Source organism: Grampus griseus, assembly GCF_964374135.1.
Source record: "Grampus griseus genome assembly, chromosome: 15".
NCBI classification, from domain to species: Eukaryota; Metazoa; Chordata; class Mammalia; order Artiodactyla; family Delphinidae; genus Grampus; species Grampus griseus.
In genome coordinates this window covers 22,268,405-22,289,351 of record NC_139009.1, presented here as the reverse complement: position 1 = coordinate 22,289,351, position 20,947 = coordinate 22,268,405, and the positions used below count along the sequence as shown (strand labels likewise).

At 54.8% G+C, this 20,947-nt stretch overlaps 1 protein-coding gene across 1 annotated transcript in view; it reads right to left on the bottom strand.

Annotated features, from left to right (window-relative positions):
- The window catches only part of TOGARAM2 (TOG array regulator of axonemal microtubules 2), a gene marked incomplete at both ends in the record, with an annotated part of 37,115 nt that overhangs the window by 16,031 nt on the left and 137 nt on the right, over positions 1 to 20,947 (bottom strand). The window contains 16 exon segments of the mRNA XM_082672736.1: positions 2,924 to 3,082; positions 5,048 to 5,283; positions 6,055 to 6,160; positions 6,814 to 6,964; positions 9,118 to 9,153; positions 9,156 to 9,281; positions 9,508 to 9,658; positions 12,120 to 12,286; positions 15,257 to 15,303; positions 17,551 to 17,741; positions 18,445 to 18,572; positions 18,575 to 18,646; positions 19,263 to 19,544; positions 19,974 to 20,021; positions 20,024 to 20,075; positions 20,523 to 20,701. Of these exon segments, the coding sequence (XP_082528862.1) occupies positions 2,924 to 3,082; positions 5,048 to 5,283; positions 6,055 to 6,160; positions 6,814 to 6,964; positions 9,118 to 9,153; positions 9,156 to 9,281; positions 9,508 to 9,658; positions 12,120 to 12,286; positions 15,257 to 15,303; positions 17,551 to 17,741; positions 18,445 to 18,572; positions 18,575 to 18,646; positions 19,263 to 19,544; positions 19,974 to 20,021; positions 20,024 to 20,075; positions 20,523 to 20,701 (2,131 nt within the window).

Sequence of the window (20,947 nt, the reverse complement as noted above, 5' to 3'; positions counted from 1 at the left end):
GATGACTTGGTAAATAATAGTGACTTTAATAAGAGAGGGAACACAGCCAGAGAAGCAGGCTTCAAGAGAAGGCAATGAGCTCATTTAGGGACAGTTTGCACTGACGATGACAGTGGGACGTCCCGGTGATGGGTCCTGTGGGGGCATCAGAGAGATGGGACAGATGCTCAGAGAAGGGCTGGCCTGGAGGGAGACACGGGGAAGCATCAGAGTTTGCTGTGGCTGGAGCCACAGGAAGAGACGGCACCTCTCAGAGAAGGCTGCAAGAGGGGGACGAGGACGAAGACACTCCTGCAGCCACGGGCATCGGGGTGCGGGCAGGCGGGGGAGAAAGGCACAGAGGAACCAGGAAAACTAGGGAATGTGGTACCATGCAAGCCGGAAGCATAGGGTTCCAAGAAGGAAAATGAAGTGCTGTCAACGCCATCCAGTGTGAGAAAGAGGGTCGGAACGGAGAGGGGTTTAGATCTGGAGAGATGTTGGATCTTAACGCCCATCCCCCCACCAACAATGAAGAACCAGCCAACCAAAACCTTCTACTTCCCTGACAATAGTCTTCCTGCCAGTAAATGGCACTATCATTCACCCAGTTGTTCAGTTTAAAAACCTCAGCATCATCTTTTGATTCCTCTTTGAAATCCTCAGCGCCCAACTGCTCTCAGCTATGCCTTCAAAATATACCCCACTCCACCCCTCCTCCCCCTGCTGCAGCCTCCGGCACCTCTTGCCGGGACTCCGGGGTAACCATCTGCCTGGCATCCCTTCTCCATCCTGGCCCCTCTCCCCCACCATCAATCCTCCAGTAAGTAGTCAGAGATGTTTTTTGTTTGTTGTTTTTTTTATAAATAATTTTTGTTTATGAGGTAACCAAAGGGAATATTTTCTAAAAAATGATAAAGCTGCCAAAATTGTGAATCACTCTTTCCCCAGATCAGATCACCCATCAGCTTGGAAACCAGGAGGAAAGCTTGCGGATCATTAAATCTGGTGTGTAGGGTAATATTTTCATGATTAGTCTCCCCTGAAATGTCCAATTTTTTTTTTTTAACTTTAGTCATCCAGCCCTTTCACTGGTCAGTGAGTTAAGGAAGGGATTTAACAATAGATACTAGGGTTGAGGGGTCGTCTCTTCCTGACCTGGTTTTCAAAAACCTGGATCCTTAATGATATAGGAAGGGTTTGAGGCATATACAAATTATTTTGGAGAATACTGTAGTAAGACCAAAATTGTCTTGCTGCCCCCTCTAAGAAAGAGGACAGATAGAGGATAGTTCAACAGTAGTGGGTCTGATAAAGAGAATCTCTGCTATCTTCATGGGCTGATTCCTGGAGAGGTAGAAAGGAGAGGCAGAAAATCCCCAAACAGGATCCTGCAGAGACAGCAAGTTCCAAGTATAAAAAAGCTCTGTTTTTTCTAGGCCTTCTTCCTCTCCATCGAATTTCCCAAAGCCTAACATTATGTTGTAGGAGGAACAGAATAAAGAGATGTTTTTTGAATCAAAAGGCTAGCAAACATATAAAGAAGCACTCAAACTTGTTAGTAATCAGGGAGGGGAAAAAAAGTATTCGGAAACAGCCATGAGCTAGAACTTTTCCCCATCAGATGGATAAAAATGTGAAATCCAGAAACTGCAATGTTGTAAGGATGTATTCGCCTCGGCACTCAGGAGGGAGGCGGAGGGGCCCCGCGTGCGTGAGGGCTCCCAGCGATGCCTGGGCGGCCTGAGTGAACACGGCCCTGACCTCACTCGCGCTCCGGGCAAATTCCCAAAGAGATCCTCCTGGGCTCTGTCAGCGGCCACTTGCAAGGACTGAGGTACAGCACCGTGGGAGTGCACTGGGCAGGGTGGGAGGCATCCCGTGCGTCGCATCCCTCCAGGGTTGCACTGCACGGACACCCCACACGAAGGCACTGCCTCAGACACAACACAGAACGCAGTGTGGACGTGCCCTTGAGCTGTACCAAGTGTGCTGGGGGCCCTAGACATGGTGATAACACGCCATGAACCGGGGAGTGTGATTAACTGCACCCCAACACCAGGTTTTAAAGACAGTTAATCAGATCCTATCACTCTCCTGCTTAAAACCATCTAACACTGCCTCACACGCCTACTGAAAACATCCTCCAGTGCTTCCGGTCACACCCAAACGGGAATCCCAGCTCCTGACCAGGGCCTGTGAGGCCCCCACCCCGGGCCTGGACTTGCCCTCTCGTCTCATCGCCTGCCACTCCCCTCACGGTGCTCCACAAAGCCTCGCCTTTCTCTTCATTAAGCAGCAAGCTTATCCCACCCGGGAGCCTCTGCACTATCTTCCTTTGCTGTGACTCTTGCACCCCAGACCCTCCAAGAGCTGGGTCCTACTAGCCCATCAGTTCTCCACTCAAATGTCACTCCTTAGAAAGATTTCCCCTGACTCAATCTAAAGTAGCCCTGACCCCGTTCTCTACTACCTCTTGTTTTACCCCTTATCTGTGCCTAAAATTGTCGTAATTATTTACTTGCTTATTACCCAACTAGGAGGTAATCTCCAAGACAGCAGGGGCCTAATTTTTCTTATTCACAGTCATATTCGTAGTAATGAAAAGAATGCTTATCAAATATCTCTTGAAAAATTGAATGAATGGATGGCCTCATAGAGAATGGAGCTGGGCTGGGACAGGAACTAGAGCAAGATTGCAATGGCTAGAGAGGGAGTGGAAGGTGAGAAAGGGGAGCCAGGGGCGGGGGGTAGTGGCCATTCCCTGAGCGGGCCCAGCTGTGGCGCTGTGGAGAGGTGGGACGACAGCTGCAGGGAAAGGACACAGCTTCGTCCACCGGCTGTCCTTCCGAGTGGCCCCGGGGAAGCTGAGCGACTTGGGCCTGGGCCCTCGAGGCTGGCTGGTTGCCTTGTCTGCCCTGGGCTGGCCCTGGCCCCGCATTACCTGGTGTCCTGGTTGGAGTCCTGGGCCAGCCTCGCCAGGTTGTGCACCAGCATGTCTGTGCTCTCTCTGGTGCCTGAGAGAAGCCTCTCGGTGCCTATCTGCTCCAGGACGACCGAGAGGTGCTCGGCAGTGCACTTCCAGACTAAGGGGTTTCGGTGGCTGAAAGGAAACACAATCACGGACAAGGGCCCAGCCAAGGGATGCGGTGTGTGGGTCCCCAGCCTGGCACACACGGACCTACAGCTGTGCATCCATGTTTCAGGCCGCAGTGGGCTCCAAATTTGGTCCCGAGCAGACTAAAGGGAATCTTCAAGGAAAGAGCAGACCTTCCTGACACTGGAACTAAGGATGATGACAGGGTGGACTGAGCACGTGAAGACACGTGACGTCACCAGACGCACTGTGTGCCTGCCATCCCCGTTCCTTCCTGAGCTCCTGTTCTCCCTTTGCCTAAATGATGCACTTCTCCACATTTTCTCCACTTAGAATAACCTACTTGTGCCTTCTGAGGTCTCCAGGCAGAAGTAGTGCTCCCTGGGGGTGGCAGTGTCCTTGTCCCCTGGGAAGTACAGGGGTACCCGCATGGCTTCCTCTCAGTCGAATCCCCCATGCCCCACTGGTGCCAGGCACATGCCAACCCTTCAGCGCTTCGTGGGAGCTTCCTGCACATTCACTGAGCTGAATTGAGACGGGGCCGGGGGGATAGGAGACTGATGGATGATTTTAGGGAGAACCTGAAATCTTACAGGAGGAACCCATCAGGATGTCACCTCTTTATTTCTCACCCCATTCAATGTGGATTCAATGTGCCCACAGTCCATGAGGTGACACTGGCCCTGGGGTCCGTCCCAGTGGAACACAAAGGGAGGCTTCTGGGCTCTCCCTACTCAGTTTGGTCCAGGGACCAGCAACATTAGCACCTGAATCAGAATCAGCATTTTAGCCAGACCCCCGGGCATTCAAATGCACAGCCCTGTACCAGGCTCCCCTGGTTCTTGCGGACCACCGTTAACTATCTCAGTTTGCTGCGAGCACAGCCTCCCTGCCAGGCACCATACTGAGCACCTTCAAACCAGCGTCACCTCAACTCTGTAAGCTACTCCTGTCATCATCTTGCAGGGGAGGAAGCGGCGGCATGGGGAGGAATCCAGAGATAAGTACAATTCATTTCTCCCGAGTTAACAGTAGCCACGGAGGGCATTCAATAGATGTGAGGTGGAGGCAGCCGCTGCTCTAAGTGCTCTTTCCTGAATCAATTCCTTTACTCCTCACAACAGTATTAGCAGTGGGTTGGCCAAAAAGTTCGTTCGGGTTTCGCCCTATGATGTTACGGCAACACCCGAACGAACTTTTTGGCCAACCCAATATTATCCCCCTTTTACAGATGAGGAAACCAAGGCATGGGGAAGTTTAGTAACAATCCAGGATGTGAACCCAGGCAACATGGCTCGGGGGCCTGCAGGCAAAGGCCTCTTGGCTGCTCCAACACGCCCTGGGTTCTACCCGAAAGGCCACCCTGCGTAAGGGTCGGTGTCGTAACTGGCTTGCTGGGGTTGAGAGCTGTTTCACCCTGTGGGAGAAAGGGCTTGGGAAATGCTTCTGGTTTTGCTGCTGTGTTTGGTTTTTACATGAAGAGAAAGCAGATTTGGCTGCAGAAATGCTCCAGTGGCTGCCAGCCCCCTCCTCCACCCCAGAAGGCCAAGCGGTACCAGCTGGAGGAGGTCTTGTGCCTTGTTCTCCTCGTGGCCCAGATTTCATCAGAAGGAAGCACCCCTCCCCTGAGACAGTGGCAGGGGCTCCTCAGGCACAGGCCAAAGGCTGCCTCTGCCGCCCCGTCTCTGGGGACATTACCACAGCCACTACGGGCTCCACAGTGTTGAGCAGACAATACAACCTGTCCCTTCCCAGCTGGGACCAGGGGCTGCACTGAGCTCCCCTCGTTACCCACACGCTGGTCCAGGAGAGGTGGGAGAGAAGCCCACCAGGGAACAGGGGTCTTCCTCGCCCAGGAAAGTACGTGAGGTGCCTGCGCCATCTCCCTGCTCCTCCCTCACCCCAGCGCCTCTTCCCCTTTGCATCACCTTCCCAGGCCACCGCCCCCCCAGACAACAGGCCCCCACATACTAGATGCCCGCCGAGGTGACGGCCACCAGGGAGCAGGTGGGGGTCACGTGCTGCACCATGGCCCCCAGGGACCGGCTGGCCGCCCTCTGGATGAACTTGCTGGTGTTTCCCATCTTCTGGAGCAGGCAGCGGGCGATCTCTTCAGCCTCCTGGTCCATATTCTTCTTCAAGGCCCGGAAGAGTTCTCCCAGGGTGCTGATGGCTACGTGGGACACCTTGGAGCAGAGGTTGGTGACCTTGGAGAGAGATGGGAGGGGGACCCTGCCAGGCTGCTGGGCCCTGCCAAGGGCTCCAGCACATACGAAGAAGGAACCCTGCACCACCCTCCCACAGACTTCACCCTCACCCGGGCCTAGGCCTCGCCAGGCTAGAAACGGAAACCCTGCAGCTGCTCTGGGCACAACAGTCCCGTTTTAAAGAAACACTGTTACTGTTGCTATCATCATAATTATCAATTCTATTATTATCATTATCATCTGAAATTTGTGCAACACTTAGTCTTGAAAACACAATTATTTAATTGGACCTTCACAGGCTCCCCACTGGAACAGTCTGTTCCCAAGGGCATGGGTCATGGCCTCCACTTGTGATACGATACATTTTACTGCCCCTCTGAGCCCAGCCTAGGCCAAGTTCTAGCCCCATAGGAGAAAGAATTTGGGAAATGTTACAACTGCCCAGAAGTTAGAGATCTGGCCCAGAACACTCCATCCCTCCTGAGGCGTCCTAAGTACAGAGGACAATGCAGGGCTATGACAAATGGGCACATAAGATGCTGATTGTTTCAATACCCAGAGATTAGAAATAAGGGAACCCCAGGCCTCAGCTTTCCAATCTGAGAAATGGGTGGCTAGCTCCTGCTTCAGTGGCTGAGGGCTGAGAAATAGGCAGGGATGCCCATGTTGCAGGGAGCCGTGGGCACCTCCATGGCTGCTGTGTGACCCACACTGAGCAACACCACCAGGGAAAGGGGACTGGCTGGGGGTCAAGCGGAGTACACAGGACACCTCTCCAGTCACAGCCAAGGACACGTCGTGCAGCCTCCCAGCGAGGACCTCCGAGTGACAGGCCGCCAGGCGCTGGATGCTCACCAGGCCCTTCTCCTTCATCTGCCTGAGAAGCAAGTCCAGGCCCGTCACAGGCAGTGGGCATGGAAGGAGCCCCCTCCCTGTGCAGACCAGGGCATGCCCATCACCACACCTCCACCGCAGTGCGGAGGGATTCAATGGCCTCGGCGGCAGGGTGTCCTGGTGTAACCCCCAGGCTGAAATCCTAACCATCCCGTGCAAGCCATTCTACGGGGCCCGGGGCCCATCCCCACCCAGGATGGAAGCCCACCCCAGAGCCCGGGCCTACGCCAGACACAAAGCCAGCACCTGCAAGAGAAGGCACTTGCACGTGAGGACTGAAGACGAGGAGGCCTTCCTGCAAAGGTTCTGGACCCCAAGTCATCGCTCTGCTCGCAACTAAGACTGTGTGTGGGAGGAACACAGGAGCAGAATGAACTCGACTTAGAAAAATGAAGGGCTGTGACCTTCCTCAGGCCCCCACGACAGCGCCACGGAGTCAGATCGTACTTTCTAGGGCTGGCTCTGGTGCACTGCATGGGGCAGGCGCAGGTGGCCAGACCCACAGGCACTCCCCCTCACGCCTCCTCCAGGGGACAATGCTTCCTTCTGATGAAATCTGGGCCACGAGGAGAGCCACGAGGGCCTGCAGTGGGGGAGGGGGGGGCGGCGGCCGGAGCACAGGGAGTGTTTCCTCACCAGTCGCTGCGGTCCAGGCACTGCAGGGCATCCACCAGCCCCAGCTCTGCGTTCGAGAAAGGCCTTAGCTCCTTAAAAGCCCGAAGGTCCGTCTCCTCCTCTTCTTCCCACTCAGGAGACCCCAAAGTAAGCACCGCAGGTAAGGAGTGAGCTGCACTCACAGAGAAGGAAAGGAGCAGGCGGGTGTTACCCAGCGGACCCGCGACCCGCACAGCGCCGAGCCCACCTTAGGGGGGCACGCAGGGAGAAGGGAGCCGTGAGGGTGAGAAGCCAGGGCCTGGGCTGCACTCCCTGGGGAGCCACAGAGATCACCGAACTCCTACCCCTGGTTGACAGTTTCTACCCCTACCACCGCCCATCTGATTATTATAAACAAGCTGGCCTGTGATAGGCTCTTGATGTCATGTGACCAAGCCCACCACGCTGGTGACACACCCAGAATCCCGCCCTGTCTGTGGCTCGAGGTGAGGCCAGCAAGTCTGTCAAGGAATGACTCCCCTGCTCTCACCTCATCCCCACCCAGGAGCCCGTGTTACGGCTTCTCCTCCTCCTTCCCTCCGACTCTCCATCCTTTTGTGAAGCCACCCAAGACAGGGAAGTGGCCCAAAGGCAGCTGGCGGGAGGAAGCAGGAGACAGTGAAGGCACCGACGAGACGATTAGCTGACACTTGAGTGGTCAAGATGTGGCCACACTTGCAGGGACTGACAATAAGCAGGGATGTTGTTTAAAAATCAGATCACGTTTCCTAGGCTCTCCTTCCTTGGGGACAGATGCCAGAATCATAAAATTCTAGAACAGGAAGGACGTTTGGAGGTTTCCATCTGGTCCAATGCTCCAATCAGAGAGCTGAGGCACCAGAAGCCCACAGAGGCTGGGGACGCCCACAGTGCCTCAGTTCCTCCATCAACAGAGCCTGAACTGGAATCCAGAGCTCTCACTTCCTGCCTAGTTTTCTTCAGAGGTTCGTCTTTACATGACTTTCCCTATGGCCTATCTAGGAGGTCCTGAGTAAATCTGAATCGGGGCAGTCCTTTATTTAAAACCAAGTAAAAAAAGAACTCGTTCCTGGATTCTCCTCTCAGCTTTGCCATTGGATCAAGATTCATTTGCCAAAGATTCATTAGCCATAGTCCCTATGGGCCACCATCACCTTGAGAGACCTTGGGTGACCTTGAGTCTCTGTTGTCTATAAAATGAGTGGCTTAGGTTAGATAGCTCAATATTTCCCAAGTGTCAACCATTCAGTTACCAATTTCATGATTTTTTTGCTATATCTCTAAATTACTTTTACTTTATTTATATGGTACTTTTCTTCAAATCAACCCACTTTTCAAATCCTAAATAAGTTTATTTTAAAGGGAAATTTATGTCACTACCATAATTGGTAAATGATTAGTTGTCATGGTATACGATAAATATGGACAGTAAAAGAACATTATAAACTCAAGCTGTAAAAGGACAGTCAGCGTCTGATGTCTCAAGCTGGGAGAAGGATCTCTTTGTTTAAAAAGGAGATTCACAAGTCTTAGAGAGGTGCTAAAAACTAGCACCAGATTAAGACTTTCTACTTGATGGAATCAAAAGGATAGAAAGAGAATAGAAAAGGGAGGTCAGTCAATATTATTTCTAGCACAAAAATGATGCTCTATTCTACCAACAATGTCCACATTTAAAGAAACTCTGAACCAGGTTGGTTGTTTTCAAATGTTCTTTACTAGCAAAATCTTTTCAAATGAAATCCCGCATGGAGCCCCAGTATTCAAAAAGGGGAGACAAAATAGACACTCCTCTGGTAGAATGGGGACAGGGCCTCCCCTTGTCCCTTGGCACCTTCCTGAGTGTCCCCATAGAACCTTCAGCTCCTCAGATCCCAGTCTGTCACCAGCCCTGTCCAGCCCTGACATTTTATGAGGCAACAAGCAAGAACCCAGGGTCTTCCCAGACCCCTTTTTTCCTCTTCCTGGTGTTTCCAGCTACTCCCATGGAGGCTGCTTCCAGCATCTGTGGTCCCGGTGCACTGGTGAGTCCTCTAGGACATGTCACGCAGGCTGGGCACACCTGTCCAGCCATCCACAATTCCCGTTACAACGCCCTGGGTCCCCAGCCTGGCCCCCAGATACTTCTGACTTCCAGACACTGTTCCTGTCTCTGGCAAGGTGACCACCCCAGGCTGCCCCCTCCTCCGACATGGGCAACTGGCAGAAGCAGAGCAGCAGAAGTCACCCTTGCCACACCCCAAAGCACCCCAAGACAGTGTAGCGAGGGGGACATGTGCCCCCCCAGCCAGTTGGTCTAGGTCCCGCCTGAAGCACGGCAGGCAAAGCTGAGTTCCTGCTTCTGACAGGGATGCTGGGCAGTGAGGCCCTGTCGGCCCGCTTCCTCAGGATGACGCCAGTGTTGTTTCTGCAGGGGCTGCTCAGCCCAGTGGGCACAGAGAGGGTCCCACTGCCCCGGAGGGTAAGGAGGCCTGTGGAGGCAGAGAAAGTCCGAGGACAGAGCTGGTCCTGCCTGTCCCCCGGCCCCAGAGTCCCCCTTTGGAAATGGGCCCATCAGTGAGCTACAAGACAGCAGACATGGCTCCCTGTCCAGTCTCAGGACGGAGAGGGTGGGAGGCGTGGACAGCCTCTCTTTTGGCCCAGGTGTTGGCCAAGAAGTCTCCCCAGCCTGAGGGGGCCTTCCCAAGCACCCAGTACCTTCCTTCATCAAGGTCCTCCGGGAGCCCAGGCTCTGGGAAGCGAGCTCCCTCCCCCTCTCCCTCTCCGGCTCCTTCACTCTCTGGACCAACTCCATCTCCTTCATCTGCTTCAGCTGCATCTTCTCCTGGGCAGACCTGGCTACGGTGACCTGGATCCGGTACAAGATCAAGGCAAACTCCATCACGCTGGAGACCCAAGTGTGCTTTCTATACCTTCTTCATTCCATCAGCAGGAATGTGAGTGGCTCCTGTGTGCTGACTGCTGCTCCGAGAATGAACAAAAGGTCAAAGGCCTTGCTCCCCATGAGCCACATGGAGTGGGCAGATGACGGCAAACAGACAGCCTCTAGTATCAGGCAACATGCACCGGAAGGCAAGTAAGGGACACAGGGTGACGGGGCTTCTGTTTCGGGTAGGGAGACCCAGAGGGACTCTCAGAGGCGGTGAAATTGAAGCAGAGACATAAATGAAATGAAGCAGGGAGCAGGCCCTGAGGCTGACGTGCGCTGGGCGTGGCTGGGAGTGCTGAGGCAGGAGCACCCTGAGTCAGAGGAGAGGCAGGACACAGGTGGGGCCGGAGGGATGGGGCCGGAGTCACAGCGCACTGGGCCCTGTGGTCCATGGTGGGGGCTTGGGCTTTTCCTCCGGAGGACACAGCAAGCCACTGGAGGTTCTGAGCAGAAGAGTGACATGATCTGATTCTTTTTTTTTCTTTTTCTTTTTATTTGGCTGGATGGGGGGTATTCTCTAAGTGTTGTTTTTAATAACTTTTTATTTTGAAATAATTTAAGACTCACGAGAAGTTGCAAAAATAGAACAAGGGGTTCCCATGAGGTGGGACTTGGACTAGGATAGCAGGAATGAAGATGGTAGAATGGCTAGATTCTGGACATGTTTCAAAAGTAGAGCCCACAGCTTTGGCTGATATATGAGGTGTGGGATGAGAGAGAAAGACAGGAGGCAGGGATGGGCCCAAGATTTGGGGCCGGAGCAGCTGGAAGGCTGGAGTTGCCTTTTACTGCCATTCATGGAGAGGGGACATGGGGAAAAGGAGGTTTTGCGGGGGTAACTGTTCAACAGTTAAGCCTTGGACGAGGTAAGTTTGAGATATAATTAGAGACCTAAATGGAGACGTCGAGTATCAGTTCTATATAAACATAGTCATATAATTTAACAGCTACTGGAGACTGGGGAAAGTCTGGGCTGGAGAGGGAGACTTGGGAGTCCTCAGCATAGAGGTGGTACCTAATGCCATGGGCTGGATCAAACCACAGGGGCCCGTATAAATAGATAAGACGCTAGAGGTCTGAGCCCTGGGGGCTCCAGTACGTAGAGGTCAGGAAGACAAGGAGGCACCAGCAAAGAAGGACCAGGAAGGAGCTAATTTTGATGTAGTCAGACAAGCAAGAAAGAAGCCATCCCTCATCTCCGTCCCTCAGTGGGGAATTCAAGAAGGATGAGCCACAAAAGCTGGCGATGGGTCAAGCTGGAAGAGCACTGAGATGTGTTGCACATGGGAAGGTGGCCTCATTGATGCCTCAATGGGGGCAGTTTCAACGGGGCTGGCGGGGACTAAGCCCCACTGGCCTGCACTCAGGAGAGGACGAGTAGAGACACAAGGCAATATTTTTCTTTGGTTTGGTTTGGTTTTAAGATGAGAGAGGAAACAGAGAGCTAGGATGCTGGTGGGAATGATCCCGTTTCAAGGAGAACATTGTTGATGCAGGAGAAGGACAAGTGCTGGAGCTGGAATATTGGATGGATTGAGCTAGAACAGTAGGAGAAGGTGGTGAGTGAGTGGGGTGCTTGAGGTTGAGAAGTGACGGTGGTGAAGTTGTTTGCAGTGCCAACGTCTACAGTATGACCATGGGAGTGAGCGGCTAAGGTGGGGTGGAGGATGAGATCATTTCATGGCCCTGAATTGTTCTTCCTTTGTCTCATGGTCCGTCACCCTCGCTGGAGTGGGAGGATGTGGTGCCTGGACCTTATCAGCATCACTGGATCCCATAGTATATGCATACAGCAGGCTTTCAGGGTATGTTCATTGCACTCTTATATCTCTGTTTCAAATGATGACCATAACAGTGACTCTCCACGTTTCACTAAATTCATCCAGACGAGAATCTGGATGAATCATCTGGATCAAGGTCACCTTAGAAGTCCAAGTTATTTGTCAGCCTGACAGGCACGGGCCTTTGGCTGATCTGCCTCTGAGTCAGCTGCCTCTGGGTTGCTATTTTGGGTGTTGGTTCAAATTACTAGGCTTGGTTCACCTAAGCCCCTCTGCACTCTCCCCCACATCCTACTTGCTTCTGAACCATGTGTGACCTCCTTCTGCCCTCCCTTCTTCCCTCATCCCCACCCCTCAGTTTCCCACTGTACTCTTCCCTTCACCTCCATCCTTCTCCTCTCTTCTTTCTCTTCTTTTCTCCAGCCTTCACCCCAAACCCATCTATAGGTTCTGGCCTCAAGTACTAGGGGCAGCTGCCTCGGGGCTCTTCCTTGCTTTCCTCAAGCTGGTCCCACACTTACATATTTCAGAAACATGTGTGTGTTCAGCCAGTGGTCCACTCTGACCCCAGCTTCCTCTTCCCCTCGCTTTCCAGGTACCTTGGTGCCACTCTCCTTCTGGTCCTCTTCTTTTAGCAAGGGCTGGCTTTCTTTGGCGTGGCTGAAGGAGAAGGCTGTCAGAATAGGAGCAGACTGAGAGGAAGGCAGGGCAGGCTTCTCAGGGGCAGCAGACCTGTCTCTGACAGGCAGGACCAAAGGTTTTGGCTCTGAGGAGTAGAGAACAAGAATGGAGCTGAGGACGCCCAGCACCCAGGAGCAGCAGCCATCCCTTTGGGGCTGAGGCTCTATGGCCCTGTGGTTGGTGTGACATTTTCCTGCCTAAGCCCCTCACCCTCGGTTCTTCTGCCCAATGCTTCCTTGCTGGAGAAAGACACAGGTTAAATTTACTCTACAGGGCGGCACTGGCACGTATAGAACAGGCTGCCCAAGGACCAACACCCTCCTCCTTTCATCCCTCTATCCATTCATTCAACTAGTATTGCACACCTTATTCTAAGACTGGGGGTGGGGGGGGTGCGGGGAGGGAGGAGGGAGGAGGCTGGGCAGGAAATAGGGGAAGATCGGTTATCTAAGAGTTTTAAGATATTTCCTGAGAATGTAAGTCTGTTTTAACTGGGAGGTGTGTACTTCAGAAAAAGGAAAAATAAAATGAGCCCACTGACTGTTATATACCACCATGCTCCTATCTGAGTCTATGACACAGAGTGAAGGGCCCAGAGAGCTAATGCCAGCCCAGGGCTCTCATTTTACAGACAGGAAAGCTGAGACCCAGTGACCTTCAGGTGCTCTTACAATTATAAAATACAAATTCATTTCCAAAGGACATCAAATCCATAGTATCTCTTTGTCATTCTATATTTTCCCAATTAATGGCTTCAAAGAGCACATTTCTGGTAATAGAGGCAGTGTGCGGGTAGGTTCATTCGTTTTCTCTTTTTTTTTCTTTTTAAATTAATTTATTTATTTATTTTTGGCTGCGTTGGGTCTTCGTTTCTGTGCGAGGGCTTTCTCCAGTTGTGGTGGGCGAGCGGGGGCCATGCTTCATCGCGGTGCGCAGGCCTCTCACTGTCGCGGCCTCTCCCACTGTGGAGCACAGGCTCCAGATGCGCAGGGTCAGTAGTTGTGGCTCACGGGCTCTAGAGCGCAGGCTCAGTAGTCATGGCGCACGGGCTTAGTTGCTCCGCGGCATGTGGTATCTTCCTGGCCCAGGGCTCGAACCCGTGTCCCCTGCACTGGCAGGTGGACTCTCAACCACTGCGCCACCAGGGAAGACCCCATTTGTTTTCTTTTAATGAAAGAAATGTTAACCAGGTTCTCCTGCTCACAAAGTTTGGAGTTCACTGTCCTTGAGTGAACTTGCAAATCAGGGGTCCTCTGGAATTGGGGTCACCATCTGGGGCTGCCTGAGGCTGAAAAGGGTATGTTTTTTTCTTTTCTTTTTTTAATATTTATTTATTTATTTGGCCGCATCTGGTCTTAGTTGCGGCACGCGGGATCTTCCTTGTGGCACATGGGCTTCTCTCTAGTTGTGGTGCGTGGGCTCAGTAGTTGCGATGCAAGGGCTCTCTAGTTGTGGCACGTGGGCTCCAGAGCACATGGGCTCAGTAGTTGTGGCACGTGGGCTTAGTTGCCCCGCGACATGTGGGATCTTAGTTCCCTGACCAGGGATCAAGCCCGTGTCCCTGCATTGGAAGGCGGATTCTTAACCACTGGACCACCAGGGAAGCCCCAGAAAGGGTGTGTTGAGTCTGGGGGTCCGGCAGGGCTCCTGGGTCACCCCAGATCTCTGCCTGGCTCACACCTTCTGCCAAAGATCCCTCCTGGGAGAAGGATCCAGGGCCGAGGGAGAGGAGGGGCGAAGCCTCCATCTGCCCAGAAGTAAGGTAGGACCGAGGGTACAGGTGTCCAGGTGCCAGCTGACCGGGGCAGGGACTGCAGAAAAGCCACAAGATTGGGGGAAGCCCTCAGCTTCCGACAATACCACGTGAGCCCCTACTACGTGCCAGACGTGGTCCCCAAATTGGGCAATGTTGTTCCCAGCCGACAGCTGCAGGGTCAGAGAGCCCCTTAAGGACTTTGCCACATTGTAGCCCCTTCTCACCTATGCCTCCAAGAGACACCCTAGAAAGCCTTGTCCAAGCAGCCTGGCCCCTGCCCGCTGGGGACCTGGTTCTCAAGCAGCAAGCTGGTGAGGCGGACAAGGGCGTCGCTACAGGCTCGTGTCCCCTGGCCCAAAGCCCCGCTCCAGGGCTCTCAGGGTCGCTCTTAAGGGACACTGGGTGCCGGTGTGCGCCACCAGACTGCCCCAGCTACCCCGCAGCAGCCCAGCCGGGGAGAGGGGGAGGGGCAGTCACCACAGAGGTTTCTGTGCCAGGCCTGCCCCTCAGGCGCCGCTGAGCATCTTAACCCTGGGGCCTCTTGGGCAGCAGCCTCCCCCTGGGCAACTGACCCACCTGCTGAGCTGATTACAGAGTAAGCTGCTGGGAAGCTACACAAGAGTCCACTCCCTCCTGCCCGTCCGCACAGCAGCCGCCTCTAGCCCCCCATCGCCTGCGGCCCAGGCTCAGGGTGCTCCGCCCAGATCCCCTCCCCCAACCTTCCATCCTCTCCACAAACTAGGTCATCAGACTGGAGAGCCTCCCTGGGCCTCGGCCACCTGCCTCACTGCCAGCCCGGGTTCGCTCTATTCCTCTGATGCTGAAACCTTCCGGGATGGGCTGACTAAGGCATTGTGGGATGTGGTTTAATTTCTCACTCTGTCTGGAGAGGAATCCTCTATTCACTTAGAACCGCGCAGGGGCAGCAGACACACGATGGGTCAGAAGCGCCAGCTTTGGAGCCGTGAGGACCTGCGTGCAAATGCATCAAGGCTGCTTTCTGTGCCCTGAGGCCAGGGAGAAGGTCCAGCTTCAGTTCAACCCCTTCCTCTGTCAAATGGGGACAGCGCCGTCTCTCTCAGCTGGGTGTTCGTGAAGCGACTTGCGCTGGTGGAGGGCGGCACAGAGCTGGGGCCACCGTCCGTGGCACCAGGGTGGCTTCTGCTTTCCCGTCTGTGAAATGAGGGGCTTGAGTCTGACAGCACCCAGGTCTCCTCTGGCCCTAATTCTGATCCCATGATCCAGCCCAGGAACCAGAGAGTCAAAAAACACATGGAGGTGTGCACGGCGAGTACATACCCAGAGATCCGGGGGTCTTCTCCCAAGGTCCACCCTCCCGAACCAATCTTAAAAGAATGGGGGAGAAAAAAACACCCATGAGAGATGGCAAGCAAGAGCTCCTGCTGTGAGGAGCCCAGGCTAGCTCAGGAGGGGGCAAGGGCCGAGGGAGCCATGGGTGGTCCTGTAAAGAGGCTCCTGGCCAGGGCTTCGAAGCCGCAGGAGATGCAGGCCTTTCCGCAAACTTGAGGGCAGGCTGACCGGCAGGCCAGGCCAGGCCAGCCTCAGTATCCAGACACAGCTCCGAGCCCTATTTTCCAGAGGCACAGCCCATCCATTCCCCGGGAAGTCACCTCCACATGAAACTGCTCAGTCCAAAAGGGAGCCCCGTGCCCTGCTCTGTCCGCAGGAGAGCGGCTGCCGCAGATGAGGATAAATCTCCTTCCAGCTCAGAGCAGACTGAGTTCAAGTCCTCCGAACAGCCCCCACTCCAGGAAAGCTCGGCGATCCCCCCACCCTTGCCCCTCAGGGTCTAGAGGGACTGACCCCCTTTGCTGCTGATGGGAAATCACCACTGTTTTGTAACAGAGGTTCAATCCCAAACTAAGCACAGGAAGGGAGGATGGGGCATTCCGGCACTGGTTTTAGCGGGAATACAGCATCACTAAGACAGATGGCAATCCCTGCCTTCACGGGGCTTACATTCCCGTGAAGGCCAGCTATACATCACCCAACATGGATTTTCCTCTTCTCACGGGGAAATGCACAGACAGCAGAACCCCCTGGGGGGCTGACAGGGTCACAAGCCACAACGCAAGGACTGGAACACAACATCCTGTGCTCTGGCCTCAGAGGATTCACTCAGCGGAATGACCCAGGCCGGGGTGGCTAGAAGGCAGGCAGTAGGAGAGCCCATTTCAGTGCCTGCCCAGATCCAGGGGCCCCTATCCGAGGGGTCTGTGGAGGTCAGGGGACCCGAGGTCTACAGGAGGGGCAGAGCTTCAGGGTGGGCCTGGACCAGTAAGACTCAGAGTTGCTCCCTGGAACTCGCACAGCCTCTTGGGTCAGGACCTACATGGAGGGGTTGTGTGTTTTGCAGCCAGTAGGCAAACACCCCAGGGCACCCAGCCTAGGGAGCCCCTCCGCTGCGTCTTCACTACGGAACCCCCCACTGCCCAGGAGCACTAACAGGTTTGGGGGGCAGAGGTGGAGCTGGGCAATCCCTGTGGTTGCCCCTGGCTGTCTTGTTGGGCTTTGCTTTCACCTGGCACGATGCCTGACACAGAGTGGTGCTCCATAGCTTTTAAGTGAGCACATGGATGCATGGCTGGACGGGAGGAAGGATGAAATGGAAATGGAGTCTCCCTCCCAGTCATTTGTTAGCCTCACAGAGGCAATGGAGAGAAATCCACGTCACAACCAGACAGCAAATGGGCAGATACTTATTATGTGACTAATCCATGGCCAGGACCAAGCTTGACACCATGGGAGCCACAGAGATTTCCAGATATGGCCCCTGCCTTGTAGTGCTCCAAGTTAAAGAATAGAAATGAGGTTTAAATAAACGTGGAGCAAATCAGTGGGCGGGAGGTAGTCAGGCAGTGCACAGGCTGGATGCCTGTGGACAGTGCTGAGAAGGCGCTTCCCTTCCCCACTTGAGAGAAATAGGTACAGCCGACCCCAGATAAAGCGCACGCTCTCGCCCTCTCTCTCTCTCTCTCTCTCACATACACACACAGTCACTCCAGCAGTCTGGCCTGACCACAGGGATGTCTTTGGCCATGTGGAGAGCACCCTCTGTCCCACTTACCAGCCATAAGTCCAGATTCATTACAACACAGAGATCCTCTACCCACTGATTCCCAGCCTTTTGGGGGTATGAAGACCCCTTTTTAAGTTCAAAAGTTTTGTGGACTCCCCCCCCATATACACAGACACGATAACACTTGTATTTTTAGTGTCCATTAATTAAGAAAATATCAATACGTCGTCACAAACAGCTACCATGAATTCAATAGAGCTTTAAAATAATTTGTATTTTATTCATCACTGCAGCCACCACACACACCAGGACACTGGTAGAAGACAGAGGCCGACTCATTGTTAATTAAGCCCATACACCCCTCCCGCTGGAGTCAAGGGTGAGAGCTGTGACAACCCCAGGTCTGAGGCTCACAGTGGAGGACCTTGCCCCTCACACACCCAGCCCCTAGAGTTCTGCCCTGGCATGGAGGCTTAGCCATAGGGAGCCCAAGAGGATCTTGGGGGGTAGAGGAGAGAGGGCTGCAAGGTACTTTTGACTTAGCACTGCTTACCGTGTGGTGGCAGGCCTCAGGCCCATGAGGATGTCCTGGCCTGGAGGCAAGAGGCTGGGAAGGGAGCCAGGCGTGCAGGAGGAGGTCCCGGCGGGCACCCTGTCCTTTGGGATGGGCGGGATCACAATGCCCGCCAGGGACTTGTGCATCTTCTCGCCACTGCAGTGCAGGTACTGCTGGGACACCTGTGCCTGGGAGCGGAGTTGGAGGAGGGGTCTGGTCCATGAAACATTCCATCTGGATGCTCACCTCGCAGGCAGTCCCTTCTATCAGCAGCCACCTGGGCAGAAGTGCTGGCAAGTATCCTCTTTCCAGCCACACAACCCTGGGACCCCCAGGTTCATTGTTTCCTTACCATTTTAGGCAAGAAGGGAATCCCCTCATTCCTACTCCAACCCCTTTTGTTATTATTATTATTTGTTTTTCTGTTCTCATTTCAGAAAATCCTAGAATGTCAGGGCCGAAAGGGATCCTCAAAAACATCTGGTCCAATTCCCTCTTTTTAGTGCAAACTGGGGCCCAGGGAGGGGAGTGACTTGCCCAAGGTCACACAACCAGTGAGGGGCAGAGTGAAAACCAGAACCCAGATCCCCGGAGTCCCAGCCCAGCATTCTGTCCCCTCTGCCACAGTTCCTTACCAAAAATGAGGAGGGCCAGAAGCATGAGGAATTCTGGAACATTTATATCAGAGATGGCTTGGGAACCACCAAGTGTAAGACAGGTGGTCACACAGCCTCTGCTCAGGAGGACTGGGCTCAGTACCTCTGGGGCAACTCCCAAGCCAGAGAAGACACCTCCAGAGAAGCTCAGGGCTTGGGAACAGGGGTTGGTAAAGGATAGAAAGAAAAACAGAAGGGCAGGGAAGCAAGACTCAGAGCAGTCCAACCGCCTTACCTCCTGGGCACCGGGTCTCAGTTCCTGGGGTCCCTGATGGCTCCTGGGTGGGTCCAGGCCTTTGTCCTTGGTTCCGCTGGCCTCCGGGGTGGTGGGGAGGCTCTGGTTGGGAGTCATCGGCCTGGGCACCTCTGAGAGGCAGCCCGGGGAATGGCGGTCCTCAGGGGAACTCCTTTGGGGGCTCCCCCAGGATCCAGAGAGGCTGTAGGGGCTGGGGACAGGGAGTAGGTTAGTCCCAGGAGTGCGGGGAATGGGGTTAATTGAGATGCTGGCAACAGGGCTTTATGTCCTGGGGCAGCTGAGATGGAGAGATGAGGGTGCAGATCCGCCCCCAGCTCTACCCGCACCACTAGACTCTGCTGAGTGTCCTTTCCCACGCCTGTAAAATTTGGTAGAAAGTGTCAATCAAAGTTACCTATTTAAAATTCAGAGGCAGGTTGGGTAGAAAGGGAAACAAAATCAGTACTGAATTAGGAGTGAGGACAACAGGTTCTAGTCCTTGCGGCCATCTGAAAACCACTGGGTGGCGTTAAGCATAGCCCGTGGGAGTGAAAGAAGAATATAGTCAGATTCGTGTTCAAAAAGAATTCCTCTGCAGCGAAGCCTAGAAGACTAGAATTCCTCTGCAGCGAGGGTGAGAATGGGGAGGCAGGTCGGGAGCTACCGCAGAGGCCCCGGTGGGAGACGGCGTTCCAGGGAGGAGGTGGAGGGTGTAGAGAGAGGGTGCTTGGCGGGTGCCGCCTGACTAGCCCAGCTGCCAGCTGGACACCTGCTGGTCCTCACAGCCCAGGTGGCAGGTGGACAGGCCCAGGGCTCACCTCGGGGAGATGCTGCCAAGCCCTCCAAGAACCTCCTTGTCTTGAGCTTGTCCTTAATCTGAGTGGTGTCCCGGGCCACACGGTTGGCCTCCGACTCCAGCGAAGGAAGTGGCCCCAGGGGCTGGGGGCCCAGTGACAGGGCCCCAGGCTTCCTGGGATGGCCATTCCTGGCCTGCCAGCCCTTCAGGGAAGCACCCAGCTTGAGGCTGCCAGGCTCCCCACATCCACTCAAGAGCTGCGACGGCTTCTCTAGCAGGACGCTCAGCACTGGCCGGAGGGAGGCTGAGGGAAGCAGAGACCAGAGCTGCGGTGCTAGAGGAGCCCAGGTCCTGAAGCCAGGGACCACAGCCCTGCCTTCCCGGGGTTCCTAGAAGAGCCCCACTTCGCTGTTCCTGCGGGTCCCCTCCGTACAACTCCATCCCCTGAGGCACAGGATTGAAAGGACCCACCTAAAACCAAAGGGCATTTTCAGTAGGGACCAAAGTAAAAATAATACCTGCCAGTAGCTTGAGGACACAGCTGGGCATCTAAACACACCCATCTCCTCCCTCCAGGACGAGGCCCAAGCTCTGCTCCGTGGTCACTGGCCCTGACTGGGCAGCTGTCAGGTGGAATCCCCCATCTCTGCCCAAAGGCCCCAGAGAGGCTGCCCTGGGCACTTGAAGGTCATTTGATGTGACCAAGTCACTAGGCCCAGTCCCCCAGTCTCACCTTTTCCAAAAGTCTTTGGGCTGGAGTCACTGCTTCCCCCCGGGAGTGTCCAGCACTGGTCCAAGAGATGCTCCCACAGTACACGGCCAGCGGAGCCAGAACCTTGCCGGGGGACAGAAACATAGGGAGAGCGGCATCTTAGAGTCCACTGAGGCCAGGACTGAGGACAGACTGCCCCGGGCTCTCTGCAGCCTGTCCCCCAAAGCAGAGCCTGGCCCTCAGGTGGGGGCTTGCCATCCCAATTCCAGCCAGCCAGGGCACCATGATCCCCACCAGAGCCCAGTCTTCCCCACCCTCTCGGCCTGACTTCTACCCCCAGCTTGGCTCCAAACCCCTCCCCCAATTACACCTTCTCAGCCTCCTTCACGGGCTCCCCAGGTGCCCTGCCCTGAGCACCGCGGCCTGTTTCCTGAACTGCTCAGGCATTCCCGATTCTCCACACTCCTCCCAAGGGGTCTCCAGGCCCCTGCTCCAAGCCCTCCAGGGAGAAGTGGCCCTCCACCTCACAAGCACGCATTCTCTCCAGGGCAGGACCTCTGATCCCCTCACTCTGCAGAGGAGACTGAGGCCCACACAGCTGGCTCCCAGTGGCAGCGCCAGGCCTGGGACCCAGTCTCCCGCCACACAGCTGGCCACACTGTTCCCACTCTCCTGTCCTGTCAGCTGAGGAAACGGGGCCAGCCGGTGCTCCTGGAGGCCCCACTCCTGTATCCCCTGCCCATCTCCATCTTCCCACCACAGAAGACCACGCTCAGCCCCTCGGCCAGCCCACCAGCTCGAGAGTGGAGGCAAAGCTCAGGCTGAGGAGGCCATAGTCAGGCCAGGGAGGCCCCTGACGGACGGCTGAGCAGGGAGGGCCCACAGACAGCCTGGCCCGGATGGAAAAGCCCGGCAGCCCAGCTACATCCCCCAGGCGGAGCCCCTGGGAGTACCCGAGGAAGATCCCCACCCCCTCATGACTTCCCTAGGTGCCC